The sequence below is a fragment of the Callorhinus ursinus genome, unplaced genomic scaffold, assembly GCF_003265705.2.
Source record: "Callorhinus ursinus isolate GAN/ISIS: 27379988/994484 unplaced genomic scaffold, GSC_fseal_2.0 scaffold41, whole genome shotgun sequence".
In the NCBI taxonomy this organism is placed as follows: Eukaryota; Metazoa; Chordata; class Mammalia; order Carnivora; family Otariidae; genus Callorhinus; species Callorhinus ursinus.
In genome coordinates, this window is record NW_027397103.1 from 8,724,044 (window position 1) to 8,735,076 (window position 11,033).

The window sequence follows — 11,033 nt, forward strand, 5'->3', positions numbered from 1 at the left end:
CACATCTTAATGTGATGTAGCTACATTTCCAATGCTCCATAACCACATTTGGCTAATGCTACTGTACTGGAAAGCACACTTAGATGTAAGTCATTCTTTCCCATAGCTGCATAATATTCTGTAGAATGGATATACATCTTTTAGTCTATTTCTATGTTAATGGACATTCAAATTATTTCTAGGATTTGGGGGTGGGGAGTTGTACTGAAAGTAGTGTTTCCATGAACTCTCTCTCTCTTTTTTTTAAAGATTTTATTTATTTGACAGAGAGAGACACAGCAGGAGAAGGAACACAAGCAGGAAGAGTGAGAGAGGGAGAAGCAGGCTTCTGGCTGAGCAGGGAGCCCGATGTGGGGCTTGATCCCAGGACCCTGAGATCATGACCCAAGCTGAAGGCAGACACCTAATGACTGAGCCACCCAGGCACCCTTCTTTATTTTTTTTAAGATTTTATTTTTGGGGCACCTGGGTGGCTTAGTCGATTAAGTGTCTGCCTTCGGCTCAGGTCATGATCCTGGGGTCCTGGGATTGAAACTTGCATTGGGCTCCCTGCTCAGCAGGAAGCCTGCTTCTCCCTCTCCCACTCCCCCCACTTGTGTCCCTTCTCTCACTGTGTCTCTCTCTGTCAAATAAATAAATAAATACTCTTTAAAAAAAGATTTTATTTTTAAGTAATCTCTACACCCAACATGGGGCTCAAACTCACAACCCCAAGATCAAGAGTCCCATGCTCTATCAACTGAGCCAGCCAGGCACCCCTTCATGAACTTTCTTTCTTTTTATTTTTTTAAAAGATTTTATTTATTTATTTGAGAGAGAGAGAGAGAAAGAACGATTTGGTGGAGGGGCAGAGGGAGAGGGAGGAGCAGACTCCCTGCTGAGCAGGGAGCCCGACATGGGGCTCAATCCCAAGACCCTGGGATCATGACCTGAGTGGAAGGTAGACGCTTAACCGACTGAGCCAGGCACTCCTTTCTTTCTTTTTTATTTCTTTCTTTTTTTTTTTTTTTTAGATTTATTCATTTGAGAGAGAGCAAGGGAGAGAGAGTGATTGGGTTAGGGGCAGAGGAAGAGAATCTTCAAGCAGACTCCCAGCTGAGTGCAGAGCCCGACACAGGGCTCAATCTCGTGACCCATGAGATCATGACCTGAGCCAAAACCAAGAGTCGGATGCTTAACCAACTGAGCCACCCAGGAGCACTCCCATGAACTTTTTATTGAGAAAATTGAGTGAATGAGTGAATCATATGTTGATCTTAACTTAGGGAGGTATTATCAATGTTGTCAATATCATTCCATTTATATATATTTTTTAAAGATTTTATTTATTTATTTGAGGGAGAGAGAGAGAGCATGAGCAGGAGGAGTGGGAGAGGGCAAGGGAGAAGCCGACTCCACGCTGAGCAGGGAGCCCAACGTGGGGCTTGATCCCAGGATCCCAAGATCATGACCTGAGCAGAAGGCAGACACTTAACTGACTGAGCCACCCAGGTGCCCCCATCCCCATTTTATAAACAAGAAACCTTATGTGCAGAAGTTTATCATAAGATCATATATCAAGTGAACGCCAGGTTACAAGGTCTGTACCTTCTCTGCAGCACAACTGTCTGCTGATTTTCTGTCTTTCCATGGTACCAAGAGGTAGGATTCAATGTATCTGTGTGACATTGGATAAATCATTTATTATAAATGAGTTTCAGTTCTTTCATCTTAAATTCCTACTTCAAGGGCGCCTGAATGGCTCAGTTGGTCGAGGATCTGGCTCTTGATTTTGGCTCAGATCATGATCTCGGGTTGTGGGATGGAGCCCCGCTTAGAGCCCCACGTGGGGCTTTGCACTCAGCATGGAGTCTGCTGGTCCCTCTCCCCTCCTCTCTGCCCCTCCCCCGCTCTAAAATAATAAATAAATAAAATCTTTAAAAAAAATTCCTACTTCACAGTGAGGTTGCCCTGAGGCTTAAAATGATTTAGTGTCTGCAAAAATGCCTGCTTTGCAATTAATGAAGCACTGAGCAAATTTAAGAACATTTTATATATGACAAAACTAGGTGCTTGATAATAATGTTTACTTTATAACAAATATGTTGACAATATTTTGTCCAAGTAATGAAGGGTAAATTTTGCAGTACCACAACGAAACACAAGAGGGGGTTCATTTATGTTTTTATTTCAATGGCTGGTCATTTAACAAATATATTGGTGTATTTACTACGTGAAAGTTTATGAAATTTTTAATTTTTTTAGGGGCTTAAGTGAGCAACTCTGCACTTCATTCCAATACATTTTCTTTTTTTTCTTTTTTCCAATACATTTTCTGAAGTAGCTGTTTCTAGGAGGTGTTTTGCTCAGGAGGCTGAACAAGTAAAGCTGCTGACACTTCCATTCTTAAAAAAAAGAGCAGTGCCCAAGCTTTTCCTTGGGAATATTACAGGCCTGGACAGTGAATAATCATACACTGGCATAAAATGCAGCCTATTAGGATCACACTCATCCTTAATTTGTATGGAAGGAAGACAGACTCGCTTAGAACCCACATGTTTCAGCAGGCATAGCCAGTCTGCATTCACTGTAGTCTGAAAGGATCCACGGAAATCTCTGAGGCCTTCCGAGATCACTATATTTGTATCTTCAGTCATCCAGAATGGGGAAAGGCTACATGATTCGCAGGGAACACAGCCACAAAGCAGGTGATTTGGATCTGAAGAAAATCAAGGTGAAAAGATCTCACCACCGGGAACAAGCAAATGAAAGAGAATGGAAAATTCAAGCCAAAAGGTGTCACATATGTGGACACGTTGCCTTAAGGGCTTGAATGCAGTAAAAAACTGTAAGATATAGTGTTTTGTCTATTTTGCAAAGGTAATAAGTATTCTTCTTCTTAATTCTAATATGAGCAAAGAACTCTCTTATTCATCTTCATTTGTCATCTTTTTAATCTTTTTATATGGATGGTTAAAAGTGCAATCTCTGAAATCAGATCCATGTTATGAATAAGTTACTTGACCTCTTTGAGCCCCAGATCCCTCATAACAGTATCCTTCATAGGTTGTTGAGAGGATTGAATGAAATAAAGCAAGGCACAAAGCACTGTTCTAACCACATAGCATACAATATTGTTTTTATTATCCCCAGTACACAAACATTAGCAGAATATTTGGCACCTAGTAGGATCTCACCAACAACTATGATGTTGATGTTGATGATGGTTGGTGTCATGCTGGGGGGCAGGTGATGATAAGAAGAACTAACATTTATCTAGCACTTACCATGCATCAAATACTGTTCTTCGTGATTTTGTCTATAGTTACTTATTTAATCTTCCCAACAACATTGTGGGGCAGGTAATATTGTTTTTTCTTTTTCTTTTTTAAAGATTTTATTTATTTATTTGACAGAGAGAGAGACAGTGAGAAAGGGAATACAAGTAGGGGGAGTGGGAGAGGGAGAAGCAGCCTCCCTGCCAAGCAGGGACCCTGATGAGGGACTTGATCCCAGGACCCTGGGATCATTTAACTACTGAGCCACGCTGGCGCCCTGTTTTTTTCTTTTTTAAGATTTTATTTATTTATTTGAGAGAGAGAAAAAACACCAGTGAGCACGTGTGCCCACAAGCACGGGTAGAGGCAGAGGGAGAGGAAGAAGAAGACTCCAGGCTGAGCAGGAAGCCCCACACAAAGCTCCATCCCAGGACCCTGAGATCATGACCTGAGTCGAAGGCAGATGCTTAACCGAATGAGCCACCCAGGCGCCCCGGCAGGTAATATTGTTATCCTCATTTTAGAAATGAAGAAACTGGGGGTGCCTGGGTGGCTCAGTTGGTTAAGCGTCTGACTTTTGATTTCAGCTTAGGTCATGATCTCAGCGTCATGGGATCGAGCCCATGTGGGGCTTCCTGCTCAGTGGGGAGTCTGCTTCTCCCTCTCCCTTTGCTCCTCCCCCAGCTCATGCTCTCTCCCTCAAATAGATAAATTAAATTAAATCTTTTTTTATTTTTTATTTTTTTAAAGATTTTATTTATTTATTTGACAGACGGAGACACAGTGAGAGAGGGAACACAGCAGGGGGAGTGGGAGAAGGAGAAGCAGGCTTCCTGCGGAGCAGTGAGCCCGATGCGGGTTTCGATCCCAGGACCCCGGGATCATGACCTGAGCCGAAGGCAAACCCTTAACCACCTGAGCCACCCAGGCGCCCCTAAATTAAATTAAATCTTAAAAATAAAATAGAAATGAAGAAAGGAGTACAACACCTGAAACTAATGCAACATTGTGTGTCAACTATACTTTGATAAATAAAGTAAAACAAAACTTCCAAGAGAAAAGAAATGAAGTACAAAGTAGCCAGAAATGCTTGTAGAATGGATGAACAACCATCCTCTTTTTTTTCTTTTTATTTATTTGACAGAGAGCGAGAGAGGGACAGCGAGAGAGGACCACAAGCAGGGGGACCACAAGCAGGGGGACCACAAGCAGGGGGAGTGGGAGAGAGAGAGGCAGGCTTCCCGCTGAGCAGGGAGCCTGATGCGGGGCTCGATCCCAGGACCCTGGGATCGTGACCCGAGCCGAAGGCAGACGCTTAACCACCGAGCCACCCAGGCGCCCCTCTATTTTACTTATTTTAATTCTATCTTTTCTGACTCTTCGCCATTGAGCACTGGCTATAGTCTGGGATACAGGCATTAAGTTAACTGCAGAGAAAACGTCCATGGAAGGTTCCCAACTAGCTTTTCATAGGAAAGATTTCACTTTATTTGGAGATTTGGTCTTTCATCTCTCTCTCCCTTCTTACATTGAAAATGCTAGTCCTTTCTAATGTCCTTAGTAAGCAAAATAAAAAGCTGTAATTTATGTCGGCTTCCAAAAGTATTTTGAGAATTTTATTGTTCTATAAAGTGAAACATTTTCAAAATGTTTTTCGCTTTTGCCTCCTAGAAGAAATAGCTCTCCATACGGGTCTGTCAAAGGAGGGGAAACTACATTTCCCATAATGCCCCAGATCCGGAAGGAAGTGAGACTCAACACCTCCCGTGATTCCTTATAGACCGGAAGCGGAGACCTTAGTTCTCTTTCACATCTTGCAAGGTAAGAATGGCCGGTTCTCCGTGGAAGACTCGATTTCGGGATCCCCAATCCCTCGCCATCCGAATCAGGAGGGTGTCAAGTGGACACCTGCAGGGGTCGGACATGCTCGGGATCAACTGAGAGGCCTCCCAAACGCTTCATTTATCTCGCCTGGGTTTGCGCAGGGGCACGAAGAGGGTGAAGTGGAATGCCGAAGGGGCTTGGGAGCTCCCGGCTGCGTGCCACCCTCTTGGGCTGGGGATACAGGGTCCTTCTGGGAATCTGTAGCGGAATGGTGGGGCCGCAGGGACCAGGATGACGGCGCGCGCTCCGGAATCCCGGGTTCGGGTTCCAAAGGACACCGCTGAGTTTGTTTGAGCCACGTTGAGCTTTGGGGCTGAGGCCAAACGCTACTTTGCCTTCTTCCCACGTCCGCGACCGGAAGTCGCCTCTTGGCTTTGCGCTTTTCAGTCTGGCCTGAGTTTGGGCTGGATGTTAGTGTGTTCTCGACTCCTACGCTGAATTTCTTGAATGAGACAGCAGTCTGAAAAGCGCAAAAGCCCTGGAAGCAAACGGTTTCAGGGTCCCTCCTCGCTGCTTCATAGCTGTGGCAATTTGTTAAGATTCCCACAAAACCGGAATAGTGAACGAATGGAATAGGGACTTTAGACCACTAAATATTTAGCAAACAGATGTAAGATCTCTTCAAATTCTTACAAATTAGTCACTCTGAGGGTTACTGCAGATGTGTGTGGTTTGGGATCTTAAGGGGAGGGATGAAAGGATGTTAGAGCTACTTGGGGGGAGAGGGTGAGGGTTCGTCGACTCGGAAGCCTATCAGTGTACTGTTCAGACATTGTTTTGTCATGGGATAATTGGTGAAATACGTTTCTTTTTTTAAAAATATGTGTACTGATAGATGGCGGGCGAAAAAGCTGAGAAGCCGGATACTAAGGAGAAGAAACCTGAAGCTAAGAAGGCTGATGCCGGTGGCAAGGCTAAGAAGGGTAACCCCAAGGCTAAAACGCCAAAGAAGGGGAAGCCCCACTGCAGCCGAAACCCTGTACTTGTCAGAGGAATTGGCAGATATTCCCGATCCGCTATGTATTCCAGAAAGGCCATGTACAAGAGGAAGTATTCGGCAGCTAAGTCTAGGGTAAGGGATGAGAAGGATCGCTGACCGACTTAGATCTTCACCTTAGAAATTTTGTCTGCCTCTGACTGTGATGCATTTGTGTCCTGATAGGTTGAAAAGAAAAAGAAGGAGAAAGTTCTTGCTACTGTCACAAAACCAGTTGGTGGTGACAAGAACGGTGGTACCCGAGTGGTTAAACTTCGCAAAATGGTAAGATTCGGAAGAAACTGTAAACGGGAAGCTTGGTTACAGAATACCGTGAGGGGTTTTTTGTGTTCTAAGGTTTTAGAAGTTTGTATTGGCCAGAGAATTACTAATGGAGGATTCTGGGTTTACAACCAGGCCTCGTAAATATTTGTTGTTTTTTTTTTTTTTAAAGATTTATTTATTATTTATTTTGAGAGAGTGAGAATGAGAGAGAGAGAGAGAGTACATGAGAGGGGGAGGGTCAGAGGGAGAAGCAGGCTCCTGCTGAGCAGGGAGCCCGATGCGGGACTCGATCCCGGGACTCCAGGATCATGACCTGAGCCGAAGGCAGTCGCTTAACCAACTGAGCCACCCAGGCACCCAAATATTTGTTGTTTGATCTTAAGTAGAGTTGCTTTTCTGTGCTTTTGTTTCTTCGCCTGTAGAGCAGGAATAAAGGTCTGTCTCACAGTGTTGTGAGAGTTAAGAGGGGCACGAATTCTCAGGTGCTGCCAGGCCTGTAGAACAGCTATGTACCACAGCACTGTTGCTTGGCTTCTCTACCATGCACAGGACCCAACACTTCCTCAACGTTTGCTCTAATTTCTGTTACGAAAATATTCCCAGTTATGTTATGGTCATCACAGTTGAAAATTACTGCCCCGGAGGGTAAGTGGCGCTTCCGGGCTGGTTTTTCTATTAGGTACTAATGTTTGTGGTCAAAGCAGGAGGTTATTGTGAGTTATTTGTCATACACTTAATAGTTTTTGTGTGGGGTCCTGTTTTTCCAATAAATGAACTGGTGGTCCTGATCGAGCTGTGTTGTTTTGTTTTCCTTTGTGCATAATGTAGTGATGTAGTTTAATGTGGGGGATGTGAACACAATGGAAAAACAAGCCATACCTCCTTCATATATCACACATAATCTCCCAAATATGTGTCAGACGTGTTTCTGGAGAAGTACAGTTTAGGTTAAGGTCAGGGAGCCCAGGAAAGCTTGAGAATCATTGCTATACCACAGTGTGTGATGGTAGGACAGTGTATGAGAGCATGTCGTCTTAATTCCAAAGTTTGGTTTAATCCTAAGTCTACAAACGTAACTTGCTTGATGCTTTTTTTTTTTTTTTTAGATTTTATTTATTAGAGAGAAACAGCATGAGGGGGAGGGGGTCAGAGGGAGAAGCAGGCTCCTGGCTGAGCCAGGAGCCCGATGTGGAACTCGATCCCAGGACTCCGGGATCATGACCTGAGCCAAAGGCAGACGCTTAACCAGCTGAGCCACCCAGGCGCCCTGCTTTATGCTTTCTGCTGTGCCTGAACACACAGCTCCTTTAGTTAAATGGATTCCCTCTTGTGTTTTGCATTGGAAGGGATAAGCAGCATTGACCTTTTCCAAATTTACTATTGACTTGGGAGAAGTGAAAATGAAATGTAACCGTGTAAATCATTTAAAATAGGTGTTGCAAGTGTCCCACTGTCACAACCAGCTCTGCTAATCTGATTAGCTTGTTTAAATAAGTGGGACCTATGGATTCCTTACAGCCTAGGTATTACCCTACTGAAGATGTGCCTCGAAAGCTGTTGAGCCACGGCAAAAAACCTTTCAGTCAGCACGTGAGAAAGCTGCGAGCTAGTATCACCCCCGGGACCATTTTGATCATCCTCACTGGGCGCCACAGAGGCAAGGTGAGCACAGCAGACCCGACCCGTCGGCTCAGGTGCCTAACGTGCTTGATGATAACGTGTTCACACTCTGGGTAGAGTTTCTTTATTTGCCTATGGTAACTGTAGTTCACAGGGGGGCTGGTGGGGTGGGGGGTGTAACAACCAGTTGCCCAGTCACTAGCATAATGTGTTTAGTCCATAGTGTACAATAAATTATCATTTCCTGCTGGTGGGAATACTTACTACAGATGATTTAGATGTCCTTGTTACCCAAAAGTATTTATATTTTTTAGTTACTTAGAATAGTTTTGCAGGGTAGAACTACTGAGTTAAAGAATGTTAATTTTTTTTATTGTTAGAAGTAATAGCTGCTCATTATAAACAAGCACACAAAAATATTGCTCATATCCAAGGGTTGCCCCTGTTGGTAGTTTGGTATATTTGATTCCAGAGTTGCTGAGCAGATACATACTGAGAAATTTCCTTTACCAAATTTAGAAGCCTATGATTTGATTCATTTAGAAGTCTTTTTTTAATCACAGGGATGTCTGACATGTCTGTTTAATTTACAGAGGGTAGTTTTCCTGAAGCAACTGAGCAGTGGCTTGCTACTTGTGACTGGTAAGAAAATCCTTGGATTTTATATTCTCTGAAACTTGGCTTGCTTACTTATTTATTTAGATTTTATTTATTTGACAGAGACACAGCGAGAGAGGGAACACAAGCAGGGGGAGTGGGAGAGGGAGAAGCAGGCTTCCCACGGAGCAGGGATCCCGATGCGGGGCTCGATGATCCCAGGACCCTGGGATCATGACCTGAGCCGAAGGCAGATGCTTAACGACTGAGCCACCCAGGTGCCCCTGAAACTTGGCATTTTTAAATGTACTTTTGCTTCCACCACTGGAAGTTCCAGTGTTGTGAGATTATGTGCCCCATTTTATTGTCTTGCATATACCTGAGTTCTAAGAGAGCCGGTATTTAAATTTTGTGTGGCCACATAGCACCAAGTAACTGCCACCTAAAGTGCAGAATGGTTGGCTGTTAACCCCAAGGAATGATCCTGCATAAGACTTGTAATTGGTCTGCCACTTGGAACCAGAGTACATTTGCCAAACAAGTTAAAAAGTGAACTGTTCACTCTGGAAAGCAGTCCTTGGTTGAAATTTGTCAGGGACCTGTGGCTTTGGCCAACGTGTATGAGTGACTATGCCGTCTCCCAGCTTGGGTGACTTAAGATTTGAGGAAGGGGGAGCCTTGGACAAACTGACATCTTGAAAAAGTCTGGATCCTGGCTGTAAAAAGGGCAGTTTGAGATTTCTTCAGCTGAACAGAAAATTCAACACACCAGGTTTCTTTAAATCCAAAGTCTGTTCTTAAATCTTTGCTTTCTCTTTCCCTCAATATATTGATTTTTCCCCCTTTAGGACCTCTGTCCCTCAATCGAGTTCCTCTGCGTAGAACACACCAGAAATTCGTCATTGCTACTTCTACCAAAATTGATATCAGCAGTGTGAAAATCCCCAAACATCTCACTGATGCTTACTTCAAGAAGAAGAAGCTGCGTAAGCCCAGACACCAGGAGGGTGAGATCTTCGACACCGAGAAAGAGGTAAGCTTCTCTTTCTGTCTTGGCCTCTGATAGCTCCAGCTTCCCTGGGTGGGAGTGAAAACAGAGTTTTCACAAAGAATTGACAAAAGTTGTCAATAATGAGGAATATCTGGGGAATAATATCGTTCCAGATGGTGCTACATTCAGTGATTCTTAATGGTAGCTGAAAGCTCGCTCAGAATCTTTTTTAAGATTTTATTTGACGGTGATGGGGCGCCTGGGTGGCTCAGTCCTTAAGCGTCTGCCTTCTGCTCAGGTCATGATCCCAGGGTCCTGGGTTCGAGCCCCACATCACTCCCCCTGCTTGTGTTCTGCTCTTGCTCTGTCTCTCTCTGTCAGATAAATAAAATCTTAAAAAAAAAAAAAAAAAGATTTTATTTGACAGAGCACAAGCAGAAGGAGCAGCAGAAGCAGGCTCCCTGCCAAGCAGGGAGCCCGATGCGGGGCTCCATCGCAGAAACCTGGGATCATGGCCTGAGCCAAAGGCAGGTGCTTAACCGACTGAGACACCCAGGCGCCCCTAACTCTACTGTTCTATTGGGCCTTCCCCCCAATATCTTTGTTTGTCCTTTTTTTGGGAAGGGGAGGGAAAGAACCTTAAGCAGGCTCCATGCCTAGCTCAGAGCCCCACATGGGGCTTGATCTCACAACGCTGAGATGATGACCTGAGCCAAAATAAGGCTCAGACACTTTCCTGACTGAGCCACCCAGGCGCTCCCACCCTTGTTTATCTTTGATACCTATTAAAGTAGACAAAAGGGAAAGAGCTACTGTTTTACTATATTAAAAACAAGATTATACTACTTCACAGTCCTCCAAGGAAAGGATTATCAAAATATCCCTGGGATTGAGTACTTGTGCCCTGTTTTTAAATGATTTTTTCTTTTCTTTTTCTCCCCCTAGAAATACGAGATTACAGAGCAGCGCAAGGTTGATCAGAAAGCTGTGGACTCGCAAATTCTGCCAAAAATCAAAGCTGTTCCTCAGCTTCAGGGCTACCTCCGCTCTGTGTTTTCTCTCACAAATGGAGTTTACCCTCACAAATTGGTGTTCTAAATTTCTTACAAAGAACGTAATTAAATAACTGATCCATTTCCTTTGTGTCTTTTTTAAAATTTTTATCTGCCTAGAGGTGTGGTTTGACTCAGCCAGCTTGTGGGATCTGAATCTCCTCAGAGGAGTGGGATTTGGGAGGGTGGTACCAGTACAATGGGACCTCCTCTTCTGTTTTGGATCAGCATTTTAAGCTTCCTTAGTGTCTGGCTTGTCATCCAGCACCCACCCGTACGAAATAGCACCATTTCCCCGGGCATCACTGAACAGGTCAGTACTGGACCATGAGGACAAGAAACAACTCTGCTTTTGAGGCCACAGACTTTTC

At 44.1% G+C, this 11,033-nt stretch overlaps 1 protein-coding gene across 3 annotated transcripts; it reads left to right on the forward strand.

The window, feature by feature from the left end:
* Nucleotides 1-5,150: 5,150 nt before the first annotated feature.
* RPL6 (ribosomal protein L6) lies at nucleotides 5,151-10,740 on the forward strand. Of its 3 annotated transcripts, none has more exons than XM_073881098.1 (7): nucleotides 5,151-5,173; nucleotides 5,977-6,213; nucleotides 6,304-6,402; nucleotides 7,921-8,064; nucleotides 8,616-8,664; nucleotides 9,468-9,652; nucleotides 10,556-10,740. In XM_073881098.1, exons 2-7 carry the CDS (start codon nucleotides 5,977-5,979, stop codon nucleotides 10,706-10,708), a joined length of 867 nt encoding a protein of 288 aa, XP_073737199.1. In that variant the 5' UTR covers nucleotides 5,151-5,173; the 3' UTR covers nucleotides 10,709-10,740. The 3 variants fall into 3 exon arrangements, with proteins under 3 accessions (XP_073737199.1, XP_073737198.1, XP_073737200.1); XM_073881097.1 differs by lacking the exon at nucleotides 5,151-5,173 and adding an exon at nucleotides 5,232-5,255; XM_073881099.1 differs by lacking the exons at nucleotides 5,151-5,173; nucleotides 7,921-8,064 and adding an exon at nucleotides 5,232-5,255.
* Nucleotides 10,741-11,033: the final 293 nt, after the last annotated feature.

Excerpts from the sequence above, each read along its gene's own strand:
- RPL6 (XM_073881098.1), top strand. The coding sequence starts at position 5,977 with ATGGCGGGCGAAAAAGCTGAGAAGCCGGATACTAAGGAGAAGAAACCT. Across the intron at positions 6,214-6,303 it reads ATTCGGCAGCTAAGTCTAGG|GTTGAAAAGAAAAAGAAGGA; the intron begins GTAAGGGATGAG and ends GTGTCCTGATAG. Across the intron at positions 8,665-9,467 it reads TGGCTTGCTACTTGTGACTG|GACCTCTGTCCCTCAATCGA; the intron begins GTAAGAAAATCC and ends TTCCCCCTTTAG.